General features: G+C 38.7%; 1 protein-coding gene across 25 annotated transcripts in view; it reads right to left on the bottom strand.

Annotated features, from left to right (window-relative positions):
- LOC121655986 (hemicentin-1-like) overlaps positions 1-19,913 on the bottom strand; it is a 176,290-nt gene that overhangs the window by 15,990 nt on the left and 140,387 nt on the right. Inside the window, exon 3 of one of the 25 annotated variants that reach the window (XM_042011011.1) lies at positions 17,487-17,500. The exons of 19 other annotated variants lie outside the window; for them this stretch is intronic. In XM_042011011.1, coding sequence (XP_041866945.1) covers positions 17,487-17,500 — 14 coding nt within the window. Of the gene's footprint in view, positions 1-16,138; positions 16,150-17,486; positions 17,501-18,283; positions 18,302-19,913 lie in introns of all 25 variants that reach the window. 5 more of the 25 variants (XM_042011018.1, XM_042010992.1, XM_042011071.1 and 2 more) reach the window with 5 other exon arrangements.

Genomic DNA, 19,913 nt, shown 5'->3' with positions numbered 1-19,913 from the left:
TCCAAATTTTTATGGTCGGTCCAGACAATGAATGGTTTGGCGGCCCCTTCCAACCAATGCCGCCATTCCTCCAGAGCCAATTTAACAGCCAACAGCTCCCGGTTGCCCACATCGTAGTTTCGCTCTGCGGAAGACAGACTCCTGGAATAAAAAGCACATGGGTGAATCTTGTTGTCAGCGTACCTCTGGCTGAGAACTGCCCCTATGCCGGTGTTAGATGCGTCAACCTCCACAATGAATTGCCGGGATGTATCTGGGGAGAAAAGAACCGGGGCGGTGGTGAATAAAGTCTTAAGACATTGAAACGCACTCTCCGCCTGTTCTGACCAGGTAAATCTGTTTTTGGTGGACGTGAGAGCGTGTAACGGAGAAGCGATGGAGCTGAAATTCCTAATAAAACGCCTATAAAAGTTGGCGAATCCAAGGAAGCGTTGCAGTTGTTTCCGATTAAATGGCGTTGGCCAATCGGCAACAGCTTTTACCTTGGCTGGGTCCATGGATACACCGTCCGGAGAAATTATGTGCCCAAGAAACGAAGTTGACCGACGGTGGAATTCACATTTCTCTGCTTTAACATAGAGATTGTTCTGTAACAGTCTGAGTAACACTGTGCGGACGTGTTCTTGGTGGGACTGAATGTCCTTGGAAAAGATCAGGATGTCATCCAGGTAGACAAAAACATATTGACCAACCATGTCCCTGAGGACATCGTTCACTAGCGCCTGGAAGACCGCAGGCGCGTTGGATAACCCAAATGGCATGACAAGGTATTCATAATGCCCTGAGGGCGTGTTGAATGCGGTTTTCCATTCGTCTCCTTCTTTGATGCGAACAAGATGATAAGCGTTCCTAAGATCTAGTTTGGTGAAGAATGTGGCCCCCTGGATCTGGTCGAACGCGGTATTCATGAGAGGCAGGGGGTAACGATTCTTAACAGTTATGTCATTGAGTCCCCTATAGTCGATGCAGGGTCGTAAGGAACCGCCTTTCTTTTCTACAAAAAAAAATCCGGCTCCTGCTGGGGATGAGGAAGAGCGAATAATCCCTGCTTGAAGGGATTCCTCAATGTATGTAGTCATAGCCTGGTTCTCAGGGCCGGACAAGGAATACAACCGTCCCCTAGGAGGGAACGTTCCTGGTAACAAATCTATGGAGCAGTCGTAAGGGCGGTGAGGTGGAAGAGACGTTGCACGGTGCTTGTTAAAGACCTCTCTGAGGTCATGGTAAACTGGGGGAACTTCAGCCAGATTAGGATAATCATCAATCCCAGCCCTTGAGTTCCTGGGTGAAGGAGCAGCGGTACGAAGACATGTGGATGAACAGTCTGGTGACCATCCCAATATCTCCTTTTGGCTCCAGTCTATGTGAGGATTATGCTTAGCAAGCCATGACGCTCCAAGAATGACTGGAACCACAGGGGAGTGTATCAATAGAAATGAGACAAATTCGTGATGGTTGCCCCCGATAACCAGCTCCAGGGGAACAGTCTCTTGAGTAATGTGGTGTAGGACATGTCCATCTAATGCTATCACCTTTACGGTCTTGGACGTGGCACGAGTTGCAAGGTTGAGTTCTTTAGCCAGCCCAATGTCAAGAAACTCTGTGTCAGCCCCTGAGTCAATGAAAACGGACAAAGGTCTTGTCATGTCTTTTAATGTCAGTTGAGCTGTGATGGAAAACATACCCGAGGTCTCCGATGACTGCCGTTGACTCAGTAGGCTCCTCGTATTTCCTACTGGGTCTGGTCTTTTCACTGGACACCGGTGAGCGATGTGCCCCATCCCGCCACAATAAAAACACAGTCCTTCCTTGTACCGCCTTTCTTTCTCCGTGAGGGATAGACGGGTCCGACCAAGCTGCATGGGTTCCCCGACGTCAGAAAGGGAGGCTGAACCGGAAGCGGAAGTGGGCGGGTCATGTGCCGGCTTGCTCCAGGTTTCGGATTGGCGATTCCGGCGAAGAAACCTCCTCTCCCCATGCCGCTCCTGTAACCGGAGATCGATCCGCGTAGCGAGGACCTCCAGTTCAGCCAGGTTCTTGGGAGCGTCCCGGGTGGCCAGCTCATCTTTTATTTCCTCCGCCAATCCCTGGTAGAAGGCGTCGCACAATGCTGCGTCATTCCAGGAGCTTTCTGCAGACAGAGTGTGAAAATCAATAATATATTCAGTCACACGTTTATCGCCTTGCCTCAGTGTCAGAAGTCTGCGTGCCGCTTCTCTCTCGGGCAACACAGGATCGAAAACCCTAATGAGGGCTGCAGAAAAGTCTCTGAAAGAGTAACAAATTGCTGAGTCATTCTGCCACTCCGCCGTGCCCCAAACCTTCGCTTTTCCCGATAGCAGGGAAATCATATAGGCGACCTTGGCCCGATCTGAGGGGAACGATGATGGCTGGAGTTCAAACTGGATCTCACATTGGGTCACAAACGGACGACACTGAGAACGTTGTCCTGTGAACACCTCTGGTGGAGCGAGGCGTGGTTCTGGGGGTGGCCGAGTCTGATGCATGGAGGTAACCGTGGAGGAGTGAGAGGTCGCAGCATCGGGAACACCTGCGGATGTGGAGAGGTTAGTCATCATGGTTAAAAGATCTTGCATGTTAGCTTCCAACTTGGTGATTGATGTCTCGACACAAGAACGCCATTCGTGTGTAGGCGACGGGTCCATGTTGGCCAGATGGTACTGTAATGATCGTTTCTGGGAGACCCGGAAATTCAGCCCACACGGTGATGAGTTTAACAGTTTTAATAGATGCAACAGAGCAGCTAACGGACGGCAGGTGTGGCAACCAGGACCAGGAAGAGGGGCTAGGCAGATAGCGGAGGTCGGTCCAGAAAAAGGTCTAATCCAGGTAGGCAGAGTTCAGGATAGTCCGGCAGGGAGCAGGCAATCGGGAGTCCGTGAGAGGCAGCAAGGTCAAATCCAGGTGGGCAGAGTTCAGGATAGTCCGGCAGGGATCAGGCAATCGGGAGTCCGTGAGTGGAAGCGAGGTCAGCGACAGGGATCTAGAACAAGACAAGATTTACTACAGAATAACAGGCAAGGCAAATGACCATCTGGCAGGGAAGCAGACATTGAGGAGGGATTATATAGGGTGATGAACAGGTGAGGAGAGTGAGCGCTGATGAGACCCAGGTGGAGCAGATGAGCCTGATTGTGTGAGCTGCAGGCAATGCAGGCCAGTCCTCATGACAACTTTTGGTGTGTATGTTGACCTAATCTGTCATAAGTATTATACTCACTTACCTACACTATGAATCCTATGAGGATTAAGGATTATATAAGAGAAAAAACCTATAACAACAAAAACAATATTAAAATAATTAAAATAAAATCATCTCTCATGCTGGGTTAAAGGCCAAAGAAAAGAAATTGGTTTAAAGTACAGATTTAAAAATGGACAATGACAGGTCCTTCCGTGCAGTTTAGAAAGGATTAGTTTAGCTTAATAAATGGCCCTGTTACATTTCGAGGGGTCTAAGACGTTGGTGGAATTACTTTTTAATGACTTTTCTTCAGCTTTTAACTGTATCCAGCCTCATGTCCTAGCACAAAGATTGAGGACCCACAATGTAGCTCTGGGACTAAATTGTTGGCTCTTGGACTTCTTACTAGAAAGATTGCAATGTGTGAAAGTCAGTGGTGTAATCTCTGACATTGTTTGTCTTCCAGTGGATCCCCCCCAAGGTTGTGTCTTATCTCATATTGGGATTTATAAAAAATAAAATTGGCGGGAGAATGTTCCTACCTCCAAACTCTGACCATGGTGTATGCACAAAATCTGGGAAAACAGGAAACTGTGACACGAACGGTACAGAATAAAATCAAGGAAATGATGAGGTGGAGAGTATGCTGCCAACTTTTACCAGTCAGTAAAAGAAAATGCCAAAAGTAGGCTTCGGTCATTTTTTCTGTGATGCAGCAGAGTGGGTCAGACTGGAAAGTCTAAAAGTGATGCAACACTGATGAAACACACAAGAGGTGGATTTCCTTTATTTATTTATTCTTACACAATCCTTTTAAAATTGTTGTCCCAATTTCCATCAAGACAGTCTCCATTTCCCACAACTCCTTGGGCACATTGTTAATAGCGGTGATCATGTCCCTCTGCACCTGCAGGACTTCCTCTATGGACACGCCTGCTGACCCAGTTGGACCACCCAGTAACTATAATGAATCATTGTTTAACACTAAATAAACTGCTACCAATCTCAGACGTATCTGTACATATTTATTTCATACATTAAAACAAAAACTACATTACCAGCATCATTACTATTACAGTCATTTAGCAGACACTTTTCTCCAAAACAATTTACTGTGGGCTGTAGCTTCTTGCCTAAGGCCCCAAGTCGAAGGTGTTACTTTGGGATTCGAACGTCGATCTCCTGCATGGCAGAAAGATGCCCTACCGACTGAGATATCCAGCCACAACCAACGCCTCTGGCGTGTCTTCCCTTCTGACACTGCGATGACAGCGTCTGCCACATGCTGCCACTATAAAGGCTTTCTGACACAAGTACAATGCCCACACCCTGCCCACTAATTAAACATTACCTCAAACCTGGAAAAATTCCACTTCTTCCCTCTTTTTCCCTCTCAAGCCATCATGAAAAATGATGTGATAAATATTTATTACAGGTGTCCACCTGTAATAAATATTTATTACAGGTGTCCACCTGACCATTTATAGCCACCATGTGAGCGTGGCAAGGCGGTTCCACACGTGTGCCCGCTTTAGAGTTTTTGATTTATAAACGGAAACAGGTGTGGGATGTACGTGCGCAGGCTTTTATAAATCTGAAAGCTGAAATGTATGGCGAGTGGATAGTGCCACAGATTGCCTGCATAAGGTGACCGCCGTGTAATGTGTCCGTTTGAGAAGCTGAGTTGCACACACCAACGTGTGAATTATGCCGCCTCCCTCCAACACATGGATAATGTTGCTGCCTCATATTGTTTTCTTAGTTTTTTGCTTAAATATCTGGTTTTTATCTTATTAGATAAAGATTTTAACAATATATTGTGGGCATATGTGTATTTTCTTTCTGTCTTTTTATGTTTTTATATGAGATGTCATTTTCTAAACTTTTGCTTCAAGATTTAAATGGCTAAATTACAATCTCAGTTTGTGATCCTCTGAGATCCTCAGATTTTACGTTAATAATGACCTTTCAAAGTTAGACTAAAAATTCAGTTCATTAGATATTAAAATATTTATTTTGGTTAATCAGCCATTCCCCTTTTATTTTGTGTTAACCTGATTCTTTTTTTTATTGGAAATCCGAGAACAAAATCAGTAGAGGATCTGTCCAAAATAATTATAAATTTATTCTAAGTTTAGGCCACAGGTAAAGCAAATGCAGTGCTGGGCTCAGTATGACACATCATCTCCATCGGCCTGAGCCCCAAGCAGTGATGTAGATATTTTATCTTCTTAGGGGGGGGGGGGGGCTGCCTCATACAAGAACCGACTTTATACACAACCAGCTGTAACTGGCCAGTTATCACTGTCGTAGGCAGGTCAGCCACCGCGATAGATTGAAATGTGCTGTTCAGTGTGTGAATGTTGAACTGAGGTGAAAGTATTGCGTGATAATGCAAACGTATCGATTCAGTCATAATGAATGGAATGAATACATCATCAATAAATCATATAGATTAAACTTTGCAGTCTAATGACAAGCAGTAACAGCAGTATAGCCATTAGGATCAAAGCGTAGGCTGGATGAAGGAAACAACATTTTAGATCACATTTATTATCACCATTATGTCATACATTCAGTGGCTGCTTTAATGGATAATCCCTGTCCAACCAGTAGACAACAGCTCTGTCACTAAATGTGCTAAGAATGGAGGTCAAAGAGTGCTGGAGTTATATGAATCTGTAGTCCATCCAAATAAGACTCAAGTCTTCCTGACTGGGTCACATCAGTAGTTATTAAATTTACATTAAAGGAGGAAGCAATCAAAAAGATTAGTATCTGTTTATGTCAGAGTTGTGTTTCTCTTTGAAAAATGTTCTCTCAACATTTTATTGAACACTTTGTTTTACATCTTTTGTCTTACAAAAAAGACAAGTCATTTGTTGATTGTCCATAATACAGAGGCAGGTAGCTCCAGAGTGAACATCCGTCCAATACCTAACTTAAAGCTGATTTCACCTCAGTCAATGAAGTCATTCATCTCCAGCTTCTTTACAGGCAATGCTTCACAAATTCTTGCAAACATAACACATGCAAAACTATTCGCTGCAAACAAAGTCAGTAAGCTATAAATATACTTATCAGCTATAAAATAGACAAACAGGGTACCTTTTTATAAAATGGTTTTACAAAAAGCATTGCAGCTAAGGTTGGCTAACGTTACGTTATTAACCTGGGTGTTACATGCTGCACTGCTCTTTAACAACCTGTTCCTGTCACATTACTTCTCATCTCTAAATCATTATATTTACCGAGTTTCTAAAGGTTAGAAAAGAAGACGTAGAGTTACAGATTTGACATTTTTGTAAAACTGAGATTCTAACGGATGCGAGGCTGTCTCTCCACCAGCTGCAGGACCAGAAACTGATGTTGGCAGCTGCACACAGGAATCACCTGCTTCTTGCTTCGGCATTCCATGTTTAAACCTCCACCTGAAAACCAGCCACTCTCCACACTGCAGCACATAGCATAACTTCCTCTTCTTATTTAAAATGATGTGATATCGAAAGAAAAGTTAAAACATTTTTAATCCATGATTGACTATTCAAAATAGTCAGTTTTTTACATATTAGGTTACATATGCAGTTCCAAAAAAATTGTTTAACTTACAACATTTTGATGCAGCGTTAGGTGAGACATGTTCATAATTTGACTTGGTTTTGAAACGTAATTTCAAGGTATGCCACCACGTCATCGCCGCCAGTAGACGTTCATTTCATGACATCGCCACGGTGTCACCGGCCATCTGTTGTTAGCAGCCTTGCAAAATACCATTGAAATTGCAGACGTTGACGTGGCAACATGATGGTCAGCTGTGCCCTCTCCTGTGCTTGGTCTGCAGTAAATTGGCAGCTTTTACTCACCATAGAAATGCTCTGCATTTCCTTTTTGGTCTGCAGACACCACCTGCAGTCTGTTTTAATTTGTAGCTTTATGCATCAGGCCCCAGGAACCTTAAGTAGGTTGTTGCATTCTGGCAGACCGGAGCCATCACCTTCATGACTAATCTATGTTGCTTCCCTCAGGCTGCAGATTTGTGATGCCACAGGCAAGGACAAACAGATTTAAAAAGTCTTTTCTCTTTGTGGCCTTTGGGCTTTTAAATAAGGTTGGGTGACTTTTCGTTTTTTTTATTATTATTAGTGCTGGGCACGTTAACGTGTTAATCGCGCGTTAACGCAACGCTTAATTAACGCAACGCTTAATTAACGCAACGCTTAATTAACGCGACGCTTAATTAACGCTTTTAATTTTTTTAATTGCTGGCCGCTGGCTTTGATGACAGAAACATGGCGTCCGTGTCTCCCTTCCCTGCTGCAGCAGTGTGTCTGATGTAATCAGGAGAGAGCGGGTTATTAGAATGAAGACACATTTTCTGTCTAGAACTTAAGAAAGAAGAAGAACCGACGTTTCTCTTTGTCAAAATGCATGCAGATGGACAGAACATTGTGATTTTTGGATGGGAAACTTTTTATGTATTATTTTTTTTTTTTAATAAATGCAGTTTTAATTTATGCAAGACAGCAAAGATAAGACATGCTTTCTGACTTTTACAAACTTGCAGCATAAATCGGGTCTTCTTCTGCCTCTGGTTTGGTGAATCTTGGTCATAGCGAGATGAAACTTCCAGCTGTGGAATCTGTGAGATGTGAGCTTTCAGTTGAGGAGTCGTTTGTTTGTGTTCATGCCGTGGGGTGGACACGGGGAGACATCATCTGTGTTTACATATTTTTCGGACTTTGTGCAGCTGCTCTTTAAATTATTTGCTGTCTTAACTCCCGGTAGCGGAGACTGCAAGTGCAGTCAAACAAAAAATGAAAGTATAGAGAATTTATAGGCCAGAAATCTGGATAATGAAGCACTGAAGGTGCATGGATGGAAGTTATTGTGCATATTGTGAATATTTCTCTCTCCTCACCATCTAGAAGCTGTGAGATTCAAATCCTGCTTTCTGTCTGTTCACCTGATGCTGATATTCATCACATATAGTTCCTTCTGTGTTTAGAAGGAAGCAGCTTCACAGCTTTAAATTCATCCTGCTGACTTTTTACCTTTTAGTTAATAAATCCTGAGAATTTCATTCTTCTTTCTCTTAAATATTTGGTTTAATAAATATATATGAAGAAATACTTTAACTGTTGCTGTTTAAAGAGAAAACTGATGCTAAATCTGTTTATGTGTTTAGTGCAGGGGTCTGAAGCCTTTCCAATCCAAAGAGCCATTTTTCCCTCAGCCAGCTAAATCAAACTCCTTTAGAGATGCAAATGTTATGAGACTTTTCAAAAAGTCAGCTTAATATATATTTTTAATAAAGAGCCACCATAGGATATTTGTAATATTTGTAATTTGTAAGAACCACATTTTTAATTTAAATTTTAAGGTTTTAAAATAAAGGAAACACATAAAACCTTTATAAAAAGAGGATAGACAGACTTTCTTCTAAGGGATGTAGATATGTGTGTAAAATGCTGTAAAAGAAAAAAAAAGTCCCTGGTTTCCAACCTAATGACAAGAAAGATAGATTTAAGACACATATTTTAGCCACGTATTTAGAGACATTGTGGAAGGTCCAGAGAGACACTTGCAGCTCCAGAGTTGCAGGTTGGAGACCCCTGATGTCGTGTTTGTAAACCAAAATTGACTGCATTTTCTTTATATAGCTGTAAGCCTTTTAAAGGAAAGAGACATTTTGCGCATAACAATGCGATTAATCGCGATTAATTGCAGCATGTCATGCGATTGATCGCGATTAAAAATTTTAATCGTTGCCCAGCACTAATTATTATTATTTATTTTGTTAGTCTTGACTGTTTATTGTTGTGTTGTTGTCTGGTTGTCATTTGCTGCTGCTGCAAAACCAAATGTCCCACTAAAGATAATAAAGCTAACCTTGAACTCTTGAACCTTGAATCTAAAATCTCTGTCCTTGACCTGGGGTAAAAACTAAGCCAGACTTGATCTTGTACTGTAATGTTAGTCTCTTTTCTTACCTTGTTATAATACTGTTTTGTCTTCTGTGTGCTTTTTATATGTTTTTCATAGGTTTGAGCACCATCACTTGTTTGACTGTAGAATATGCTTTTGAATCAGGGTCACATATGTGCAGACAGAGATCATTATCCAGGTTGTCTAAAGTTGAGCTCTGCAGGGGGACTTCTGTGGATTAATGCACAACTGGGTTAAGAGCAAACCAGAACTCTGGTCAATATTTATCTCTGGTTTTTTCCTTTTTCTCCAGATATGAGTCAGCCATTGCCTTGCCATTGTGGTTTATTATTTTAGTTAGCTTGGTTTGGGAATGATAGGCGAGGTCATTTTCTGCTGATTCTGTTTCTCAAACACAGAAGATAAAGAACTGTGGTCCCTGGCCAGAGAGAATTTATGCCAGTGTACTCCAGGGGGTGAATATTCTAAGTGTAAGATGACACCTTTGTTGCACCATTGCACAGAGGGAATATCTCTATGAAGTGAGTATAGTGGTCCACAAAACAGTTAAAAATAAGTTACTACTGGTACTACATGAAAAGGGTCCCATGAGGATGACTCCCAGGGTCTCCCAAGTGTTGTTGACCAGAACTTGTTGGAATTTTCGGGGTGGTTTCCAGATCTCCAATTTGGATTGGTGGCACACTACAATACCACACACAATCCCTTAAACTCAAATCTTGGGAAAATGCACAAGTGCTTGTAACATGTTTTATATTATCCAAGGTAGACAGAAATTGATTGTTATGGTAACAGTGGAGTAAATGCTGGAAGATGGAAGATGGAATCTAAATCTGACAGAGTGTTTAATGAGGTACCAACAGTGAATTTGGTTCCATGATTCTCAATTTTCCTGTTTCTATGATTCTGTGATACAATCTTTGAATATCAAGATCCTACTGTTGTGCCTTCCAGATATCCTTCCCTGTTTGTAGGTGTTTGACATCGCAATGTCTCTGAGTGATTAAAGGTTATCATAGTGTCCTTGATGGAGTATCTGGCAGTGTGTTGTATTAACCTTAATGAATTGTGTAACAAAGTTTAAATGTCTGTCTAGAGTCTGATGGAAAAGGATAGGTCTTTTTCCACCATGTTTCATTGTAAGTCATAAAGGTGGTATTCAAAGAGCCGGATATCTTCTGAGGTAATTGAGCTCCCACGATCAAACCCACTGCTTCTCTCAGCAGCTGCTTCACGTCGCATACTGTCCAATATTCTGCGTTAATAAAAGTTTGTTCTATGGGTTTCTTTAATAGAGTATCTGAACCAACTTAGAGGAATAACGCCACACAGTGTATTGGAACGTGTTCACTAGCTCTGCATATATAGTATTCACGTTATATCTAATTGCACGTTTTTTCCAATGCATTTTAAACATTCAATTGTTATACCCTAAAAAAATGTCATGTTTGATATGTGCATATCTTCAGCTATGCTTTCTTTTGTCAATAGCAGAGATGGCACCTGCTTGAATGGCTTCTGCATAAATACAAAGTGGATTTAGCACAATACCACTGAATCTTGATTACCTGCAGTTTTTATGTCCCCAGAAGCTGTACATCCTGGACACCCTATCCAATTATCTACAAATATCCGTCGTCATCGCAGAAGCTAATTTACTCATTACAGTCATTTAAAAAATATATATATATATTTATTCAGGAGCAGCAGGCAGGAAGACTGACATCTATCAGTTTGTCATTTTTCCTTCCCCAAGGTTTATTTTTATCACGTCATTATACAAACTGAAACTGATTGTTTTACTTTATTGCCTTGCCCTGTTGTCTTATGTCATTAAAACGTTTGTTTTTTGAAAGATTTCACTTGTTTTCTTGTCCTGAGGTGCCAGTCCCATCAGTAGGTCAGGTGAGTTTTTAGTTAAATCAAGTTGTTATACATTTCATTTTACATTCAAAAGCAAAGCAACTTTATTTGTACAGCGCAATTCAACAACATGGTGATTAAAAGGGATTTACGAAGACATTAAAAACATAAGATCATATGAAGCATAATAAAAAAAAAAAAAAAAAAAAAAACAAGACAAAAAGGTAAGACATAAACTAAGCATGATCATGTCTTTTTTTATTTATTTATTTTTTTATCCAGCTTAAGAGAGACGGTGCAGATTTGGTCTTTTAAGTACAAACCATTGAAATGCAGCTGAGAGACAGAGTCCTGTCTGAAGCGGATCGTCAGTGTTGTCTGCATTGTCTTTGACTTTAAGTCCATACTGCTGGGACATTACATGCTACCACACGGATGGCTTTAATAGATGAAAGTAAGCCGTAACAACCTAGTCATTTAACCTTATGAAAGTGAATTGTAAGGACGGTTAGCAGTAAGAAATATAGAGGCTAATGAGGACTTTCATGTCTGATCTTTAATAAATGCTAACTCATTGGTTGAGATAAATATTTCCCTCCAAAAATGTATGAAATTATTGTGTTGGTTACACTTATTTAATCTATTGTTAAAAATGACTTGATCATCACTTAAATCAACATTAACATAATAATGCATTCAGTGACAAACGTGTATGTGCAGCAATAATATGTTTATTTAGTTTTCACCCTCAGTAATCTGATCGCTGCTGTCTATTCCGTAGTAGAGTCTAGCAGTGCGGGGTTTGTTTGGAGCTATTGGAGGCTCCATGACCCACTTGACCGCTCATACAGCCAAGTCAACCGATGTCACACCTCTGAGTATATCGAAGGCTCTGTCGGAGACAAGGGAGAGAGACCGAAAACTAACCAATCAGAGGATAAGACACATCAGCCACAGTCTCGCCTCCAGAGTCTCAAAACTCCAGCAGCAGTCGAGGCAGGTCTGGAGGGGGAGATGCCAGAATGGCTTCGGTCTCTCTCCCCCTCATGTTGTGCACCGGGTGTGTGTGTGTCGCGACCACCTCCCTCTCACAATGGGTGCCTTAGGTGTTTAGTTGAGTTAAGTTTACTTTGTGTTTGTGTTAGAGCTGGGCTAGGTTAGCGTTTTATTGTGTTGTGACGACGGTCACTTTAGTTTAGGGGCCTGTTGTTTTTGTTTGGTTTTAGTTTCCTCACCGAGTTGCAGTTGTGTCTGTGTGTGCACTCGGTGAGTGTTTGGTATAGGTTTTGGTTTGTTTCTTTCTGCAGGTCCGCTAACCCCAGCGCATCTTTTGTTTTACAGGTTGTCCATCACTTATCACGGGAATTGTAAATAAATGTGCTTTTATTTTGAAATACCATCTGTCCTCTCCGTGTTTTTTTGTTACGCCCGTCCCTACCCCTTAAGTCGGGTCGTAACAGAGCTGTATGTATGGGACATAGACACCCTACATGAAAGTAAAACTACAGAGCAAAACCATATCCTGGTTGAATCAATCTACTAAGCAGCATTTGGTGTAATTAACCTTCTATAGACCTGCAACAGACTGCTCAGAGGTGTGGTGGTTAGGTACCTGACAGCAAGAAGGTTTCTGCTTGAATCTTGGCTGGAGCCTTTTTATATGGAGTTTGCATTTTCTTCCTCCCCCTGTCCAACAAAATGCATGTTAACTGATGATTCTACACTGATCCTAAGAGTGAGTGTGTCAGGATTCCAAATAGGATAGAGCAGGTATAGAAAATGGATAGATGAACAGACCTGGAAGTTATCTAATAAAAAGTGGAATTAGGTATGGTGGGGGATTGTTTATTATTTAAACATTTAACATTTATGTCATCCAAAAGAACTCAACAGGTGCTCAGTCGTGTGATAATAACCCCCCCCCCCCCCCATGTCCCACAAAGCTTTGTGTGTATAATAGCATTATAGTAACCGAAGAACATTACAATAACTGCTATTCAACATTTCTTTTAACTCATCGTCATGATTTGGCAGAAAGGAGCAACTTTATATGTTGTTTCCTGAGGACTAGCCCTCGAATCTTTAAATCCTAGAGACATCCCTGGCTGTGGTGTACATAAGCTTTTCGGTCTCTGTGATGGTCCCAGTAGGTATAGTTCATACTTTAGCCTATACATAATTTGTCTCTTAGCTATAGTGGTGCAGGCTTCAAATGTCCAGTTTGTCTATGATCATCTATCTCATTTCAGCTGCTCCTGTATTCATGTTGTATTCAGGGATTCCCAGCGCTGTTTGGTACCACTTCTTCACTAGGGATGTTTATCTATATCCTCTGTTATCCTGGTGCCTCCATCCCATAGCATCTTTATTTTACCTAATCAATCTCTAGTTGTGTTAATAGATAATTTAATAACAGTCTTCATTATTTAAACTCTTTATTTTACTATGGTTTACTCAGGTAGACACATGGTAGTCTTTGTTTTTTTGTTTTCAGGCCTGGTGTGTACTCTGTTGTACACCTCATAAACTGATGAGTCAGAATAATGTGCTTTGGATCAAGCACTTGTTACTTGATTGATAATGATCAAAATCTTTGTCTCTGCACTCATTTTATAGTAGATCCATTTGGTTGCTTTGGAAAGATGTATTGTCTTTACCAGTACTGTGTGAGCTTTCAGCATTTAGTCCAGTTTCCTTTCGTCAACTGGATGCGGAAGCACCTGTTGTGGTGAAGATTGTTTCCTGTGTTACACAAATATTAACCAGTAAGGATGTTAAAAACCAGAAGTCCAAGATGTGCACAGGCTGCACATACTTTTGTATTTTTAAAGCATAAACATCCTCATCTATGAAGATTAACTTTAAAATATAGTTTAAAAAAACAGATTTTGTCAACAATGACGTGACAAAAGATTTTGTTGTTGTTCTTGTTTGGTGGAGAATAAAAAGAGACAAAAGTTTCTTTTACTAAAAATGTCAGTGGGGATTTGAATGTTTGTGGATCCAAGCCAGCAACCCACAATCCTGAGACAAGCATCCCACTGAATGGGAATAAAAAGTTCATCACTGTTAACAGACACCACTGGCCTCTTAGTTATCAGTGCCACAATGTCATTTTCTGGATCAGTAGCTACAGTAAAAAGATATAGTCTCACCAGAGCAGTCAAGATTCTGTCCTTTTGTCAGTAAATACCAAGGTAACTCTAGCTCTTTTAAGCTCATGGTGCCCAAAGGCTTTGTTGGGGCTTATTATTGAGGTATCTAAGCATAGCATTTGTATGGTACACACTCAAGTTTTTACCATATAAGGTTCTCTGTCCTACAGACTGGATTGACACACAAACATGCATTCTATGCAAATGAGCATCCTATAGGCAAACTCAATGATTGGAGGACACAAGACTGAGGAATTTTCTTTGTTTAAACCCTATATAAAACAGAACGACACATCAGGTCTTTAGGTCTTCGTTCTGGTTTTGGGACCTCCAGATTTTGCTGCAGAAATCTGTTTTGATGTTTGAACTTTTGTAATAAACTTCTTTTTATTATTCAAGTCAGCGTCCAGAGACGTTTTTGCCTGAAAACCAATTTTTCCACATCTCCTGATCAAGATACATCATTATCAGTCAAAGACATTTTTGACTGATAATAATTTATGTGGAACACATAAAAGAAAAACAAAAAAACAAAACAAGTTTCATCAGCTGATGTGTCTGTATCATTCTTAAGTGGAACGTTTGCTACTTAATATGTATCTTCATGATTACTATTGTCATTTACATTGTGGTTCAGTACCTTAGAAAAATATGATGATACTGTCATTGAAGTACTCTTGTCAGATTTTCAGTGTGTAATGATAAACCAGATGTTTATTAATGAAGTATATTGATTTTTTTGCTTTCTTTCTTTGTAAGCCAGATTTTTGTATTGCCCTTTATCAAGGTGGTGCCCACCACACAGTGACTCACAGCCACACTAAAACCTTTGCATCATATAACACACTGTTATATAGTGCAACACCATCACCATCATGAAGCTTTTTCCAGTTTAATTATCTTTTTCTTTTTCTATAACTAAACTTTCATTTCTATCTGTTTTTTGAGACCATTTCTTTTTTATATTTAGTTTATTTTGGTCATTGCAGAGGGAGCCTGTAAGCTTGTATGTTGAACTCACCAGGTGATCAGTCATGTTTTTATTTACCTGAATGCCGTTTGATCTTTTTGGCTTTTGATAAAATAATAGTTTAAATTTGTTTTAATAAATTAAATTAATAGTTTTGTAACAGAAAATAAAACACGCTACTGAAACATTCCCACTGAGTCCCAGAAACACATTTATTCCAGTAGGTGGTGGTTTTTGCCACAGGATCCATCACTGTGGCCATCATACTGCACCGTGAAAAAACTCTAAACAAAAACTCCACCCTGCTATTTATCATTCATGGAAATTAGATAAAATGATTTTGCTTCTTTACTTAAACAAGATTCTTTTAAAAATTAAATCTTCATTAAAACAAAACAGCCCTCTCAATAAAAACAGCTTTACTTTCTCATTATTTATCTGTTATGACATTAAATATTATCAGCAGCTTTGCAGTTTTTTGATAAAAAAAAAATAATACTGTACTGTGATCATTTTATTAGGTTTAGAGGGAAGTCATCATTCCTTCCTTCAGTGTTTTATAAATTTGAAGAAAGTTTTGGGATAGCACCTGTGTTTTTTTTTTGTTTTTTTTTTAATAAAGTGTACATTTAGAGTACACATATATTTAATTAATGGCATCATGCTGGTGTTTATGTAAAATTGTTTCAGATGGTGCCTTTTTTAATCATAATATACAAAAATTTATTCTCAAAATTTATTCTCATTAGAAGTAGGTTTTTATTACAGGATCAATGTGGTCGTAGTTATACACTGTGGCCCTTACAAAACGTCTCCTTCTGTGCTGCTTATCTTTACACATGAGACACATGTTGACTTAAAAACACAACTGATAAATACATTTATTGATTAATATAGATATAAATTTGAGGGCATCTTGTTTTTCCCACAAGATGTTGTGGTTTTTGTCCCAGTGTAGCTTCAGACAGGTTTTTGTATTGCTGTTTCACACTGTGGTTGCCACTCCATACACAATGATGCATACTCATACAAAAACCTGTTTCTGATGTGATGGACAGTCAGTAGTGTGTATTTGTTCTTCTGCTCCTTTTTAAAGTACAAATATGGCACCGTGCTGCTGTCCTTTCAGATTTAACCTGTGCTTTTGTATCATCATTGCAATCATTAATTTCTTAGTAGAAACAGGTTTTTGTCCCAGGATGTATCACTGTGGCTGCCACCCCACACTGTGGTTTAACTCCTTGCAAAAACTTCCCACTGTGCTTTGCTCATCATTACACATAACTCACGTTGTCTTAAAAGATAAAACGAAAAGACCCTTTAATTATTTGTTTGATAGAACTTATCCTTGAAGTTTTTTTTTTTTAAGATGTTTTCTTTGTTTACTACTTTCCTGTTTTTCTTTAGTATTCTATGAATAATTATTATGAATAAACATTAATTTCTTTAAAAGCATTTAGGAAACTGCATCACTTCCTTCATCTGTAATTATAATATATGTTTCTTTTTTTCTCTGTAATTTCGTATTTTGTTTATCTAGATCATTATAAATAAACTTTCTGACTCATTGGATGGAGGTTTTTGTTACAGGATGTATCACTGTGGCCGTAGTTATAATTTACACTGTGGCTCAGCCCTTTACAAAAACTTCAGTCTGTACTCTGCTAACGTTGGACGTGGCTTACATGATTTTTGCCTTGGAAAAACAAGAAAAAAAAGAGAAATTTTTTAATACACACTATCCAATGTGTTGTTGGATACAAATGAATAATGCTGTACATTAATTTATATAAATAAACATCATCTAAATACCTTCTGTTTACTATAAGATTCTGAACCTTTGGTAAGCTATGCCTTTGTCAATTTATTTATTTTTCTGTTGTGGAAAGTACAAGCTGTGCTGCAGTCATCGGTTGGGACAGCAGCATCAGAACTTGAAGAGGCTTGAAGAAAGTGAACAAATAAATAAATAAAGGCTGGTTGGACTGATCTAGAGGTGCTGGAGCTGGTTGTACAGTAAAGAAAAAAACATAGCTGCTGAATGTAATAAACAATTCTAAACACTCTAAACAACACATACAGAAAAGTCAAGACTTAACTGTCAACTGATAATTATTTATTCTAATAAATATAAATAAAAACCACTATAACATCACAATTGTCCTCAGATGATAATTTTTTTGTATATAAAAAATATATATATATATATATATATATATTTTTTTTTTTCTAATTTCATTTAATGTAATGTCATTTGATTTAATTAAATTAGCTGACTTCATTGTCATCATCACCATATATATCATTCAGTTTTTAGGAGGTTTTTGTAACAGGATGTATCACTGTGGCCGCTACCCCAGTTTACACTGTGGCTCAGCTCCTTACAAAAACTTGAATGTTTTTCACTCCACATGACTCACATGATGCCTAAAACAAAGGAAAGATAGAAAACATTCTCACATGTTGCTGGCTTTAATAAACAGATTTAGTAATAAATATAAATATATAAAACGTACAGAATTATTTAAATGTCATCTTTTCCCCACAAGATGTTGTGGTTTGTGTCCAAGTGTAGCTCAGGACTGGTTTTGTGTTGCTGTTTCATGTGGTTGTGATTCCAACCACAGTGATGCACACTGACACAAAACCTTTTCTGATGTGATGAGTAGTTGGTATTTTTACTGTTTATTTGTATTTCTGCTCCTTTGTTGAAGTATATGATATCTATATATTTATTTATTTGTTTCATCATAATCATCATCATATACAACATTTCATTCTTGGTATAAAGAGGTTTTTTTGTATTGTATTTATCATTGTGGCCGCTACCTCAGTAACACTGTGTCTGAGCTCCTAATAAAAACTTCACCCAATGGAATATTTATCATCACACATCATTCACGTTACTGCTTTTAATAAAAAATAGATGAAAAAAAAGACCTTTTCATAATCTTTTGAATGAAAGTTTTCTGAAGACATTAACTGATCTTTACTTCTTTTTTTCTATATTGATAATTATTTTACGTTAATATGAAAAATTATTTTGACTTCCTTCATTAGTGACGTAAATATTCTCGTATCATCTTTGTATCCTCAGCGTTTCTGTCTCGGTGGAGGTTTTTGTAACAGGATGTATCACTGTGGCCGTAGCTGCTATAATACACACTGTGGCTCAGCTCCTTACAAAAACTTCACCCTCTGCACGACTCATTATTACACGACTTGTATGGTGTTGTCTTTAAAAACACAAAGGCAAACAAAAGTAATTAAATTACACATATTCCAAATTAAAACTGGATGAGACTTTTCTTCAGAAATCTGAGGTATGTGTGTATTTTACTTCACAGTAACACACTGATGAGTGACTGTTGGAAACCACATTGTATTTTTGACCCAGTTTTTTTTATGTTTGAACCCTCGAGTCTCTGAGTCTCATCACCAAAGGTAAAAGGTGGTCTGTCTGATGATTTTTGCAGCATTTAGACTCGGGCTAAAATAACAATATGAAAGAAAGAATGACTTTTTTTTTTTTTTTTGTTAATCTTGCTTAACATTGAATTAATCCATACTTTGCTCCACTGCACACACTCCTGAAAAATGCCTTGAAAGGTTAAAAAACAGTGAAGTAGAACAAATTCATGATCAGTTTATTTCTGAACACTTTGCAGAAAGGAATGGACAGATGATTTCCACCTAGATGAGAAACAAAGTGCAGACTCAAAGAATGTAAAACAAGTTGTTTCTCAGTGATACATCCAAGTTACAGAGTTCTAGCATGATGCTAAGTTAAACTTCTATCTGCTGTTAGATTATTTAAAATGAAAAATTTAGGTTTGAAACACAAACAACTGTAAAGATTAAATTTATATATGAAATATTCCACTAGATGTGGACTTTCATCAGTCTGTCAGCTGGAAAACATTTCAGTCTTCTATTTTTCTTGAGGTAAGATGACTTTTTGTTTATATTAATTGCAGGCAGGTTTTTGTACCACCACATATCACTGTGGCCGCCGCTATACACTACAGCAAACAGTCCTACAAAAACCTGCACTAGTGTTGGGTTTTTAGCTTTTGCATTGATCTCAGCAGGCAGCTTCAAATCATAAATTCCTCTGAGTTTGGATCTTTATCCTACTTTTTCTATATGTCTTTGTATTTTAGACATTAGTCATTAAAAGCCTCATTTGTTTCAGTAAAACATAGAAATGACTGAAGTCAGAAAATAAGAATATTTCAAATAAAAAATAAATCCAGAATGAATACTTGTCAGGTAAAATATTCCACAAAAGAAATTTGTTCAGAATGATCAAACAATGCAGGTCAAAAAGAAAACTAATGAGTTTCTGTCTCTCTTGTAGCTTTTCTCTTCATCACGCTGTCTCTCTGTTTGCTTTTGCTCTTAACGCAGCAGTTCCAGAATTACATAAAGACATAATAATATGAAGTCAGTTATCCTTTTCCTTCTGTTGAGAATCAGATTCTATTATTAATGTTTAAACAGGATGTTATACATATATAGTACATGGCAGGAGGATTTTGTCAGATGATGTATCACTGTGGTTGTTATTGTACACTGTGACACATCTCTAAACAAAAACTCCTCCCTGCATCACTGCAGTGGATATCATTCATGTTGGCTACAATGCTGTGAAAATATCATGACTTACCTCTATTGTTCCCTTTAATTATTTATTTATTTATTTTTTGAAAAAATAATAAATAAATAAATAAAATAGCAAAGACCAGGATGATTGTATCATGTGCCAGAATGA

Source organism: Melanotaenia boesemani, chromosome 2 (assembly GCF_017639745.1).
Source record: "Melanotaenia boesemani isolate fMelBoe1 chromosome 2, fMelBoe1.pri, whole genome shotgun sequence".
NCBI classification, from domain to species: domain Eukaryota; kingdom Metazoa; phylum Chordata; class Actinopteri; order Atheriniformes; family Melanotaeniidae; genus Melanotaenia; species Melanotaenia boesemani.
Note: the sequence above shows the minus strand (reverse complement) of the source record. Positions and strands in the feature narration are given on the sequence as shown.